The 14128-nt window shown below is 41.6% G+C and overlaps 1 protein-coding gene across 4 annotated transcripts; it reads left to right on the top strand.

The window, feature by feature from the left end:
• Positions 1-277: 277 nt before the first annotated feature.
• On the top strand, positions 278-7252 carry cxxc1b (CXXC finger protein 1b). 4 transcript variants are annotated; one of them, XM_071370515.1, is made up of 14 exons: positions 278-478; positions 2531-2643; positions 2761-2861; positions 2954-3096; positions 3216-3371; positions 3474-3620; positions 3810-3917; positions 4127-4305; positions 4381-4588; positions 4758-4868; positions 5250-5299; positions 5408-5504; positions 5625-5777; positions 6082-7252. In XM_071370515.1, the coding sequence occupies exons 1-14, from the start codon at positions 470-472 to the stop codon at positions 6226-6228; spliced, it is 1722 nt and encodes a 573-aa protein (XP_071226616.1). In that variant the 5' UTR covers positions 278-469; the 3' UTR covers positions 6229-7252. The 4 variants fall into 4 exon arrangements, with proteins under 4 accessions (XP_071226616.1, XP_071226643.1, XP_071226625.1 ...); XM_071370542.1 differs by lacking the exon at positions 278-478 and adding an exon at positions 853-1218; XM_071370524.1 differs by lacking the exon at positions 278-478 and adding an exon at positions 1312-1522.
• The last annotated feature ends 6876 nt before the right edge of the window (positions 7253-14128 follow it).

Here is a 14128-nt window from a genome sequence, read left to right as displayed (position 1 = left end):
CTGTAACCCCTGGCCTTTATTTTATGTACTTTAACTTTTGAAAGTCAAAAAGTTTTTTTTTCTTTTTTTACTTTTAATGTTATTTATGTTTATTTACGTGTAGTAATGTCCTATGTTTTCACATGAAAAGTGATTGCTTTTGGTAAAAACGCTTTATGGATTCCTGGGGCTGGTGCTAGAAAAATTCCGAAGTGTGCACGGCGGTTGGGAAAGGAGGTGACTGCTGGTGACTATTGGAGCTGAGGAGCCGGAAATGGCTGCAAGTAGTGCGGAAGAAATGGAGGAAATTGAGAAAAAGTTGGTGAAGCAACAGCTGTGCTGGAATGCGAACAATATGGGTGTCAATTCTGATTATATGGAGCGCGAAGATGATGGTCAAGGACCGCAATGGTCGGTAGTGGAAAGACATAGGAAGAAGAGAGATCATGATACAGAAAGCAATGGGACGTCTAGTAAATAAATCATAAAGATGGCCATGGTAGGAAGCAATAGTAATGATGTGTTGGAGTGGAAAGTGGTGATAGTGTTTGATGAAACCACAGGGCTTACTTACACTCTATCTGAATAACTAATGCTCTAGAGAAAGAGGTAGGTGAAGTGAAATTAGCTCGGTTCATTGGAAATGGTTGATTGTTAATATTTTGTGGTAGCCAGGCTCAGCAAGAGCAGATTCTGAAAATGGAAAAGCTTAATGAGAAAAAGATTAAAAGCCATGTCCCTGGTGCTTATGCTAGGTTGAGGGGAGTCATCACTGGGGTCCCAATATCTATGCCCATAGATGATATTAAAGAAAATGTGACGGGAGGAAGAGTGATGGAGGCCAAAAAGGTTGATCAGCAGGAAAGAAGGTCAAAGTTAAAGCCTCAGTGCTGTTGAGGTTTGAGAAGGTTATGCCTGGGGAAGTACAGATAGGAATCCTTAGTTTCAATGTTTGAGAATTTGTCCCATATGCACTGCAGTGTTTAAAATGCCCAAGAAAGGGACGTGTAGCTGTTCAATGTAAAGGAAGGAAAAGATGTGCCAAGTGTGCAGGAGCACATGATTACGGTGAATGAGGGAGCAATGTGAAGTTTAAGTGTTGTAATTGTGGGAGGGAACGGATGCCAGGTGCAGAGAGAGGCATGGTTTCGAGGCCTCTTCAGGAATCTTGCGTTCATGAATGTGCGGTGTCAAAGGACGCTTTGATAATTAATCATGTTGACTTCATAGCTTTTATTGGTAAGGTTACCAATACGACTCGGGGGATTTATTTGTTATTTTCATGGTCGTACAGAATTTGGCAGATCATTAGTGATCGTACATTTCAGCACAGTAGGTGGCGGCATGCACTTAAACGATTGCTTGCGGACCGCCATGATAGCATAGAATACAACTTTAAAGAAGAAGAAGGTTTGGTCCAACATCCGAGTTCAGACGATTATTTGATTTCCGGCGTCGTCAACCCAGATTGTGACCCTGAGCAGTTGTTTAGCTAGGTACTATCGTTGAAGTTTGATCGAGGATTGCAAATACATCACAAATGGTACCGTTAGTTAGCTAAATTAATGCAAAGAAATGCGTTTTAGGTTTATGTGAATTTCATGGTTAGTTGCCTAACAGCAATTGTCTAGATTAGTGTCTTCGCCATGCGAAACCAGCTAATGCTAGCCAGCACTTTTAGCAAGCTAACGGAAGCTAGCCAGTCGCAATGGAAATGCAACAGCTTGCCGACTATTTTCAGACTTTTGGCTTGTTACCGTTTGTTAGTTAAGCGTTCGCTATCTGTTTTATGTCTCAGGTTATGGTTACCTAGCTAGATATAGCTAGCGAAGTTGCTATCTGGAATGCGAAATCATTTTTTTAACCAACAATAGATTGTATCGTTTGGGCAGACTAGTATGTCCGACTCGACGTAGAGTAGACAGCAGTATAATAACTTAATGAAATTAATGTTTGCCATCAGATTAGTTGTTTTCGACATAATGATGATTAGCCGATCAGATCGAACCTCCAGCGGCATAACGTTACCCAAGTACTGTAACTAGCTTGTACTCTGGAGGTCGAGCCGACAGTCCATTGAAATCATGGTACATTTATTTTCAACCAACCTTTATTTGGCTATACTTGCACTGGCGTGTCTTTATAAACGAATGTTTCCAGTTCCAGGGGCAACTCCAAAAACTAGAGAATAATAAATCCACTTTTTTGTATTGAGTTAGAAATGGCTTGTCGCATGCGTGTACATCTGTGTTTGGGTTGTATGCGAGATATCCGGCAGCTAAAATGCTGAGGGAACTCCGTGCAAAAAGTGGATTTAATATTTTAATAAATATTCTCTGGTTATCGGAGTTCCATCTGCAAATGGAAACAGATGTCTAAGACACCAGTGCCTAACAAATCGAGAATTAAAAAAGTATCGCCAAGTAAAGGTTGGTTGAAAATAAAATTGCCATGCTTTCAATGGACCCTCGGATCGAACTCCAGTACAAGCAATATTCGTTATGGCGCTGGAGGTTGTCTGATTGGCTAGATGATGATGGTTATCTTCCAGGACAGTGAAGTGTCAGACTTTGAGCCTGCACCAGGGCTTGAGAGCAGTATGGAGGGCGAGAATGCACCAGTGTACTGCATTTGTCGAAAACCTGACATCAATTGCTTCATGATGTGAGTTTAATCAGATGATCATAACAGCAACACCTTCAACACAAGTAATCATAACATGACCTTGAAATGTTACATAACCTTAATTTCATGGGGCTCATATCTGTGTTGTTCTTGTAGTGGTTGTGACAACTGTAATGAGTGGTTTCATGGTAACTGCATCAATCTCACAGAGAAGATGGCCAAAGCTATCAGGCAGTGGTACTGCCTGCGATGCCGAGGTGAGGTTTTTGTTCCCCATTCACTATCATCCACATGGGTATCTGTCACATGTGCTTACTAACCTTACATGATGTCTGTTGCTTTTGATTAGACAAAAACCCATCATTGGAGATAAAATACCGTCCAAAGAAGAGCCGCGAAAAGGAGGCAGAGGGCCAGAGAGAGCCAGAGAGAAAATTTGAAAGACAAAACAGCACTCCAGATTATAAATCTGAAAGGCGCCGTGGATCAAAGGTTCGTTACTTTACATCTAAATGTTATATCCCCATTTTCCTTCAATGTATATCAAAAATTGTGTGTCTTTGGAACTATTCTGTTGGCAAACATATCTTTGTCTCTCTTGTTTGTCTCAGGTTAAGCGCTCAGCACGTATGTGTGGAGAGTGCGAGCCCTGCTTGAGGACTGAGGACTGTGCCACATGCGACTTCTGCAAGGACATGAAGAAATTTGGGGGTCCCAACAAAATAAGACAGAAGTGTCGATTTAGGCAGTGTGACGTCCGAGCCAGGGTGAGTTCCTAATGAGACTATGCCATCACTCTTTTTTTGCTTACATCTTTTGAACTGGTGTAGTCTTGCAAACTGTGACACAATGCTGCTTATTCTCTGCAGAAAATGTTGCGTGTGAAGGATGAAGAGTTTAATTTGCGTGAAAGGCGGGATAATTCCTACCACCGGAGAAGACGATATTCAGACGACTACGATAGTGAGGCAGAACTCTATGAAAAGTACAAGGCAGCGGGATATGACGACAACATGGTATTGCAATAGATGAGAAATATGGCTGAAGATTCTATCAAGAACTATTTGAAACACATTCAAAATACACAAGATCCTTATTATTGTCCTACTGTTGCACTTACACTCTCATATCCACTTGTTCTTTGGCTTGAATAGCACTTTTTCAAGTATTTTGAATGTTTATCTCATTGTTTCTGTTCAACCCAGCCATGGCTCAGTGATGAGGATGACGGGCCTCCATTCAGCCCTGTTCTGCGAAAGAAAGCTGTGAAGGTCAAGCATGTGAAGAGACGGGAAAATAAATTTGACAAGAAAGTAAGCAAACTTTACTTTTACATCTTGCAGGCACACAATGATTACTGTTAATTTTTATCCATGCAGTTGCAGTCCACATCTATCAAATATTTGAAGCTTTTAGCTTTTTTTTATTGCATCATGGGAATATTACTGTTGTGACAAAATACATCAAAGTACAGTGATTTTACATGTGTGCCTTGCGATTTGTTTTTGTTAATGCACATCAGAAAGAGTCACGGCGGCACAAACAGAAGCAGAAGCACAAGGACAAAGTCAGGCACAGTGATAGGGGCGATGCCAGGGATGGAGGAGGGCAGCGACAGTGCCTCGGGCCCAGCTGTGTGGAAGCTGCACGAGCCAACTCCAAATACTGCTCAGAGGAATGTGGCATGAAGCTGGCTACCAAGTAAGCGCACAAACACAAACACACACATGCAACTGTAAGAAAATCAATCAAATGTAAAATACATTATGTCTCTAGCCGGCTCTATGAGATACTCCCTCAACGTATCCAGCAGTGGCAGCAGAGCCCCTGCATCGCTGAGGAGCAGGGCAAGAAGCAACTGGAGCGGATCCGAAGGGATCAGCAGAATGCACGCATGCGTCTCACTGACATGGAGAAACGCTTCCACGAGCTGGAGGGAATCATTGCTAAGGCCAAGCAGCAGGTAGTCCAGCAGGATGAGGAGGTGAGTCACTTCAGTATTTTTTTATTGGCCACTGCGGTATTTATCCAGTGGGATCAGAGCTCCTCGGCTAGAGAACTGTCTTGCCCGTTCAAGCCTGCGCTCAAATCTTTCAGCGGCTTCCTGGGTGAAACATTGCTTTGACGTGTCTTTCTTTTGGTTCTCGTTTCAGACGAATGAAGGGGACAATGAAGAAACAGACCTGATGATTTTCTGTGTGTCCTGCAGTCACCCTATCAACCCAAAGGTGGCACTGCGACATATGGAGAGATGCTATGCTAAGGTGAGTCTGTCAATGTTGAGCCAACATTCTTTTTATCCAGCCTATCAGTCAACCCCAAAAATGCTTTCGCGTATCCTTCAACACCTTCCCTCTAACTCAGTTAGCGTAGCGCCACAGGGTTTCAGACTGCAGCCATTTTCTTGTAAGCTGGAGATTTCCTATTTAGCTTCTCTGATCTTGGTTGTGAGTTTGTGGTATACATCCAGAGTGCAGTAGCTGATAAGTGTCTGCAACATCCTATATGGGAGAGGATGAAATGTACAGAATTAAACTTAATATAGAGTACTAGCAATATGAATATAAGTTGCAGATATGCACTCCTTCCTAAAGGACACAGTATAAACTGATAACATTCTTGTTTTCTCTCTTTTGCATTGACAGTATGAGAGCCAGACATCTTTTGGTTCAATGTACCCAACAAAGATCGAAGGGTAAGAGTCTAGCACTTTAAATGGGTTTGCTGGAAGTGATCAATTGTTGCTTGCTTTTCTGTTTCCATATTGTTTCACCACGGTAGTCTGTATACTTTTTGTTCTCAGAGCAACAAGACTCTTCTGCGATGTGTACAACCCCCAGAGCAAGACCTACTGCAAGAGGCTTCAGGTTTTGTGCCCAGAACATTCCAGGGACCCAAAGGTCAGTGATGATTGGCGAGTCAAATGCAAAGAAACTTTGCCATAAAGCACACTAATTGTCCTGCTGTTTGACTTATGATGTATAATCTTGGCTTCTCTTGTCCTCTTGGTTTGTGGTTAGGTCCCAGGGGATGAGGTGTGCGGCTGTCCTCTGGTCCGTAATGTGTTTGAGGCAACAGGCGAATACTGCAGGGTTTCTAAACGCAAATGTAATAAGCACTACAACTGGGAGAAGCTCAGGAGAGCTGAGGTGGACCTGGAGCGTGTCAGAGTGGTTAGTAGTGGAATGCACCACATCCATCTATTATTTTGGGCCACTTCACCAGGGTTGAGGTGAATTCCTGTAGATTCAAATCAGAAATATACCAGAATTCCAGTTCTTCATGATTTTTAGCTAACATGAAAATCAATTGACTAAGACCCTGGTTATAACAAATATTATTGACCTTCATAAAGGGTAGTTCATATGATCTATGAAAGTGAATTTTAAAGGACCGAGTACACAGTTGATTTCAAAGACTTTTTTGCTATTTTAATCATTACTCCTTGCTTTTCTCCCAAAATGTCTTTGTAAACAGTGGTACAAGCTGGATGAGCTCTTTGAGCAGGAGCGCAACGTCAGGACTGCTATGACCAACAGGGCTGGTCTTCTCGCTCTTATGCTGCACCAAACCATTCAGCACGACCCCCTGACAACGGATCTCCGTTGCAACAAGGACAGATAGCCGGCTGCATCTTCATGTTATTTCTGAGTGGCATTTTCGTACATCTTTGTTAGAGATTTATAGTATCTTTTTGTAGAGACTTTGGATTTTAAGACCTTTGCTGAAGTTGAAAAACAGAAATATTTGAATGGTAAATGAATATATTTTCCATGTGTCCAGCACTATTGAGGTCTTGCCACTTCTGGTATCTTGCTAATTATAGTCTCAAAAATAAAGACTGTGGTCAAGCTCTCCTGCAAATGGAAAAACCTTGGTCAAGCCATCCGCGCTGTAGAATCTGCGTGTGCGCACGCACTCACATTATGGTATGGCTGATACCATTTAGTTGACTGGTCGATTGTTTAGTAGATAGGCTGTTGGTCGACCGAGATTTAATTAGTCGAGCAGTAGCAAAAATAATATTTCATGGTCTACAAGACACCGGTCTGATTTGTGCCTGTCTGAGTGGACTGCTCCATTGTGGAGGACGTGGGGATGGCACAGTCCATGAAATGTGCTACTGAAATTGTATACGGTTATATTACATAAGAACAATGGTGCAACACTAATAGCAATTATAATATTTTAAAACAAATGCGCTTTCTCTAGTGTTGGATAGTGGTCGCTGTTCACGTTTCAGAAAAACGTCAGTGTGCTCTTGAATTGGCACCTTTTCCTAGACCATGTTGCTATGCATAATAGCAGAGTCAACCAGCATACTGTTGTTGGGAAAAATACGGTGGAGGCAGCAGCAGAATGAGATAAGAACAGCCCTTGTCTTATTGTCTAAGAAAAGTGAGGAGAAAGGGAACCACAACTTAATTAGGTCTACTCAACAGTCTAACTGTTGAATATGCCTGGCTTCATAAATCCATATATCTACAAAAATAAGACAGATCCTGCTTCTGTTGCCTGTTTGAGTGTTTAATAGCCTACTGATTCAGTGAGCACCAAGCCTCACACAATTACATGTCAAGTAAATCATTTGACAAATTCAGCTGTTTTTAATCTTTGCTTTGCTGTAATAAAGGCTTTACACTTTTCAGCCTCTGGTATTATAATTTGTGTTAGCACTTCCAAATTGTTAGATAAATAATATAACGCTCCTTTTTCTTGATCTCATTATTATTAGTAGTTGTATTTATTAAGGATCCCCAGGCAGCAGCTACTCTTACTGGGGTCCAGCAAAATGAAGGCAGTTTTAAACAATGTTAAAAACATTGCAAGACATTCACAAGTGTGCCCTCAGACCCCTACTCTACAACACGAAATCCATGTGTATGTTATTGTGTGTTTATGCATGTGTCTCTGCCTATGTTTGTGTTGCTTCACAGTCCCCGCTGTTCCGTAAGGTGTGTTTTTTAAATCAAATTTTACTGCTTGCATGAGTTGCTTGATGTGGAATAGAGTTCCATGTAGTCAGGGGTCTATGCAGTACTTTAAGCCTCCCATAGTCTGTTCTGGACTTGGGGACTGTGAAGAGACCTCTGGTGGTATGCATGGGTGTCTGAGCTGTGTGCCAGTAGTTCAAACTAACAGCTCGGTGCATTCAACATGTCAATACCTTTCACAAATACAAGTAGTGATGAAGTCAATCTCTCCTCCACTTTGAGCCAGCAGAGATTGACATGCATATTATTAATGTTAGATCTCTGTGTACATCCAAAGGCCAGCCTTGCTGCCCTGTTCTGAGCCAATTGCAATTTTCCCAAGTCCCTCTTTGTGACACCTGACCACACGACTGAACAGTAGTCCAGGTGTGACAAAACTAGGGCCCATAGAACCTGTTGATAGTGCTGTTAAGGCAGAGCATTGCTTTATTATGGACAGACCTCTCCCCACCTTAGCTACTGTTGTAACAATATGTTTTGACTATGACAGTTTACAATCCAGGGTTACACCAAGCAGTTTAGTCACCTCAACTTGCTCAATTTCCACATTCATTACAAGATTTAGTTGAGGTTTCGGGTTAACTGAATGATTTGTCCCAAATACAATGATATTAGTTTTTGAAATATTTATGACTAACTTATTCCTTGCCACCCATTCTGAAACTAACTGCAGCTCTTTAAGTGTTGTAGTCATTTCAGTCGCTGTAGTAGCTGAGGTGTATAATGTTGAGTCATCCACATACATTGACACACTGGCTTTACTCAAAGTCTTTAATAAGATTGAAAAAAGTAAGGGGCCTAGACAGCTGCCTTGGGTAATTCCTGATTCTACCTGGACTTTGTTGGAGAGGTTTCCATTAAAGAACACCCTCTGTGTTCTGTTAGACAGGTAACTCCTTATCCACAATAGCAGTGTTTAAAGCCATAACACATATGTTTTTCTAGCAGCAGACTAAGATCACTAATTTCAAAAGCCGCACTGAAGTCTAACAAAACAGCCCCCACAATCTATGATCATAAGTAATGTCATTATCATTAGTAGGCTTAGTATAGCAGCCTTATATAACCACCATTACGCTGTAGGCCTAACATGTTGACCACACCTCTTGTATTGCAAAATAAATGTACACACACATTGTTCAATCATTGCACCCACTGCTCGTGCGCGTCAACGAGCGTATGCATAGCCAGGTGTTAAAATATAACTTAGTTCGATTGGTGACGCTTGACGCGCTGCAAGTCCTGCCTCTCCCATCTATCTCCTCATTGGTTTTTAGGAACATATACCCACATGGGTGATTGAAAGATGAACTGAGGTCCACACTCCAGTTCAGTTGGTGGTGGTAATGCACCTTCAACTTGGTTGCCAACCGCCATATAAAGTCTGAAGAAGAGGAGGCCTTGAAGGAGGAGATATTACTAGAAACGAACTCGGTTTACCTTTTTAACTGTGGATCAATTGTCGGAGTAGAGGACCTTGTGCATTTCAGGTAAAATAACAACTCAATGTTTATATCCCAGGACAAATTAGCTAGCAACAGCAAGCTAGCTAAATTGCCATAAATGTTTGCTTTTCAACCTGTCCCCAAGTTAATATAGTTGGTTCAGAGTTCGTTTTGATATTTCAACCTGCATGTCCTGACCGCGTCTGGTGTGGGAGGACAAAATCAACATGCGCGCTATGGCGCGCACTCGCGTGAGCGTTCTGGTTGCCATGTAAGAGTGCATCCGCTTTAGTCTTAATACCGTAACTTACTTAGGCCTATATTTCAATACTTATATAGGCTACTGTATCAATCATTCATATCATCACACAGCATATGAGTCAATCATGATTTGAAATGCAAACAAGCATTTTAGTTTTAAAATAAAATAAAGCAAGCGTTGAATAATTATCTTAAACAATAAATAAACCATTCCATTTCGGATATTGCATTCACAGATGAATGCTACTATTTTTTGTCTTTGCTGTAATAAAGGCTTAACAAAAAACAACATTACAACAGACTCTCTGGTACGCTTATTTATTGATTGTTGTTTACATTGTTCCAAACAGTCAGAAAAATTATATTGTAATCTATACAGCATCTGTTTGGCACACATAATATGCACGCAGACTTGCTCCTTACCTTCTTGTTCTTGATCTCCAGTATTTTCCACAACTAGTCAAATGTATTCCTCCTGAGCAACCAGTAAACATTCCCCCATTTCGAGTTTATTTGTCATGTCCTCTACATCCATTTTTGCTGTCACGTGTTACGGTGTTCAGAGTTTGTTATAACCAATTTATTGAAGTGATTATAATATGTTATAGGTCAGGCCCTATTGTGCACTATTCGGACGGGATTAGTTTTACTGGGGGAGGTCGGGTAATGTAATTATATGCTGCAGCAGGGAAGAGAGAGAGAGAGAGAACAGGTGCTAGTCACATAGTCGCTGTCTTTTTTTTTTTTTTAAACACAGTGCAGCAAGTTTGATCCCGGCACAATCAAATCAATTGCAGGTCGGACTCCATCTAGTCATTTGTGTGTCTTAATTATTTAATCAAACAGCGTGCTTAAAGCATCAGACAAGCTCAGTGAATATAGTTGATTTAAATAAAACACATAGGATGTGTCAATATATGGAAAAATACTGCGTATGTTTTAAAATTTCGACCAATCAATTGATCAAACAGACGACTCTTGGTCGACTAAGATTTTTTTTAGTCGGGGACATCAGTACATTATGGTATCACTTGGAATATGCTTGACAGGGAGAGATTCTTCGATCTCTGAACCTCTTCTAAACAGATTGTCACCAGTGAATTGTGTGATATGTTAATACGCAGTAAATTCATTCAAAAAGTTATGCAAATTGTATTGACTTTTTTTGTTTCGGTTTGGTAGCAACACGCATCATACACAGAAGCACATGTCTCCCAGGCAATAGTTAGGTTAGACCCTAATCAGTGATTGATATTCCACATAACTATGATTGCATTTGGATCTCATGAAAGGTCAGAAATAGTCTCGCAGCAGACACATCTAAGCACTTTATAAATGCACAGATCTGATTAAAATAAAGCCATGAGGGCCTCCCGGGTGGCAGAGTGGTCTAGGGCACTGCATCGCAGCGCTAGCTGTGCCACCAGAGACTCTGGGTTCGCGCCCAGGCTCTGTCGCAGCCGGCCGCGACCGGGAGGTCCGTGGGGCGACGCACAATTGGCCTAGTGTTGTCCGGGTTAGAGAGGGTTTGGCCGGTAGGGATATCCTTGTCTCATCGCGCACCAGCGACTCCTGTGGCGGGCCGGGCGCAGTGTGCGCTAACCGAGGTTGCCAGGTGCACGGTGTTTCCTCCGACACATTGGCTGGCTTCCGGGTTGGATGCGCGCTGTGTTAAGAAGCAGTTGGTTGGGTTGTGTTTGGGTTGTGGGTTGTGTTTCGGAGGACGCATGGCTTTCGACCTTCGTCTCTCCCGAGCCCGTACGGGAGTCGTAGCGATGAGACAAGATAGTAATTACTAACAATTGGATACCACAAAATTGGGGAGAAAAAGGGGGTAAAAATTAATAAAAATAAAAATATATATAAATAAAAAATAAAGCCATGATTGGATTTTTTTAAATGATCATAACCCATTGTCAATTATGATAATTTAAAAGATTTGAATGGTTGTGATTTTAATTGAATAGCTAATTCAAATAGATTTCCAATACAAGTAATTACTGGGTTAGTTCCATCTCATATTTCATAAGATATATACAGTGCCTTAGGAAAGTATTCAGACCCCTTGACTTGTTCCACCTTTTGTTAGGTTAAGGCCTTATTCTAAAATTGATTAAATAGTTTTTCCCCCTCATCAATCTACACACATTATCCCATAATGACAAAGGAAAAACATGATTTTAAAGACTGAAATATCACATTTACATAAGTATTCAGACCCTTCACTCAGTAATTTGTTGAAGCACCTTTGGCAGCGATTACAAGCTGAAGTCTTCTTGGGTATTTGGGGAGTTTCTACCACTCTTCTCTGCAGATCCTCTCAAGCTCTGTCAGGTTAGATGGGGAGCTATTTTCAGGTCTGCCCAGAGATGTTAGATCGGGTTCAAGTCCGGGCTCTGGCTAGACCACTCAAGGACATTCAGAGACGTGTCCCGAAGCCACTCCTGCGTTGTCTTGGCTGTGTGCTTAGGGTCGTTGTCATGTTGGAAGGTGAACCTTCGGCCCAGTCTGAGGTCCTGAGCGCTCTGGAGCAGGTTTTCATTAAGGATCTGTCTGTACTTTGCTCCGTTCATCTATGCCTCGATCCTGACTAGTCTCCAAGTCCCGGCCGCTGAAAAACATCCCCATAGCATGATGCTGCCCCCACCATCCTTCACCGTAGGGATGGTGCCAGGTTTCCTTCAGGCGTGACACTTGGCATTCAGGCCAAAGAGTTGAATCTTGGTTTCCTCAGACCAGAGAATCTTGTTTCTCATGGTCTGAGAGTCCTTTAGGTGTCTTTTCGCAAACTCCAAGCAGGCTGCCATGTGCCTTTTTGCAATTATAAACTGGTTACCAACATAAATAGAAGAGTAAACAAGTATTTTTGCATCCTACCCATGGTTTATTGTCTGATATACCACAGCTTTCAGCCAATCAGCATCCAGGTTCCAAACTACCTAGTGTATAATGGCATTCATCCCATGTTGGAGACTCAATTAAAGAATCATTTAAAATATGTAGTCAGTGAACTCAATGGATTAATAGAGAACAACTACTCATCTATCTATGTTATGGACTGGAAGCATGTTGAGACAAAATCTGAGATTAAATCCATGCTAAAATAGTGTGCAAAACTCTCATCAAGGCAAAGGGTGGCTACTTTGAAGAATCTCAAATAAAAAATATATGTTGATTTGTTTAACACTTTTTTGGTTACTACATGATTCCATATGTGTTATTTCATAGTTTTGACATCTTCACTATAATTCTACAATGTAGAAAATAGTAAAAAATAAAGAAAAACCCTGGAATGAGTAGGTGTGTACAAACTGTTGACTGGTACTGTAGGTGGAGGTTGAGATGTACGTGTCCTAGTGAAAGGAGAGGAAGTTCATGTTTTTCGGGATGTTCTTCCTCAGAGGGTGCAGCATCAGAATCAGCAGGCTAAATCCCTCACACAGTAACCCCTTCAGAGAGGACATAGGGTACGACAGTCTGCCTCCTCCCCCCACCCCACACATATACCTCCTTACCTCACACATACACATGCACACACACAAATCTCATAAGATTCTCGGTGCAGACTAAGCCTTTCTATGTGGAAATTATGACAATGTGTGTGTCCATGTGTGCTCATCCATTCCTGTGTGTGTGTGTTACCTGTTGGGAGTGGTCTAGCTGCTGCAGCTGCTCCATGTATATGGATTTCCTTCTCTACTGAACATGTGTAGGATGTGGGGGATTGTAAGGGACTGTAATTCTGCATCCAGCGTCTATGGAGAATGATGAATCTACACACAGAGTCAAATACAAGCAAATTTAGATCATCGCAAATTACACACGTCCCCTGTCCCTCTCTAGAAAAACAAAGGTGAAATATGTCATTATACTCTAATACAGGGGTACTCAACTCTTACCCTACGAGGTCTGGAGCCTGCTGGTTCTGTTCTACCTCATAATTAATTGCACTGGTGTCCCAGGTCTAAAATCAGTCCCTGATTAGAGGGGATCAATGGAAAAGGCAGTGGAACTGGCTTGGAGGTCCAAAGTGTAGTTTGAGGGCTCTAGTATATACAAATCCATACCATGCTAGGCAGGGAATGGCAGAAGTGTTGTGCCTGCCTGCCTATATGTGTAGTGTCACTGCCAACACTGCCAGCTTCAATCTCACCCAGTTGTGCAGGTGTAGTGGTGGCCATAAGCAGGCATGCTCAGCATGCCCACCTATTTCTCTACAGATATACTCACTAATTACCATTGAGAATAATTGAATGACTGAACAAATGAACGATCAACCTTAATTCCTTTCATCTCTGGCTTTATTGGGTGGAGGGAATGACCACCTATAGCCAGCTACCTACACCATATAGACAAAAAAATACATTAAAAAAACTACACCATATAGACAATGGTTGATCATTAATTTATACTCACCTGATGGCAGAGAGAGGGTGATGGTCAAAACTTGGCATGTCAAGCCGTTTTCCTTGTACAGTATAACTTGACACAGACACACACACACACAGTAGGTAGCGTTAGCATTTAACGTTAGCTCGATGCTTGGTGGCTTTTAATATCAGCTCTCGATTTTGTCTGTCACTATCAGTAAAGCCACCAAGTATTGAAGGCAGCTAGCTAGTTAGCTAACTAACTACCCTTACTTGTTGGTGGTCCTATTTAGAACTAACCTGGAGAAAGCTAGCTAGCTGAAGCGATGATCAGATAACTTCAGATAGTCACACATATTTTACTTAGAAAACAGCTAGCACTGCTAGTAGCAGAATACGTATCATCAAATATTTTTATAACTAAAACATAATTGTTCTATCTATGGTATCATGT

This window comes from Salvelinus alpinus, chromosome 2 (assembly GCF_045679555.1).
Source record: "Salvelinus alpinus chromosome 2, SLU_Salpinus.1, whole genome shotgun sequence".
Taxonomy (NCBI): Eukaryota; Metazoa; Chordata; class Actinopteri; order Salmoniformes; family Salmonidae; genus Salvelinus; species Salvelinus alpinus.
Note: the sequence above shows the minus strand (reverse complement) of the source record. Positions and strands in the feature narration are given on the sequence as shown.

Excerpts from the sequence above, each read along its gene's own strand:
- cxxc1b (XM_071370515.1), top strand. Across the intron at positions 4,306-4,380 it reads GGCATGAAGCTGGCTACCAA|CCGGCTCTATGAGATACTCC; the intron begins GTAAGCGCACAA and ends TTATGTCTCTAG. Across the intron at positions 5,505-5,624 it reads AACATTCCAGGGACCCAAAG|GTCCCAGGGGATGAGGTGTG; the intron begins GTCAGTGATGAT and ends GTTTGTGGTTAG.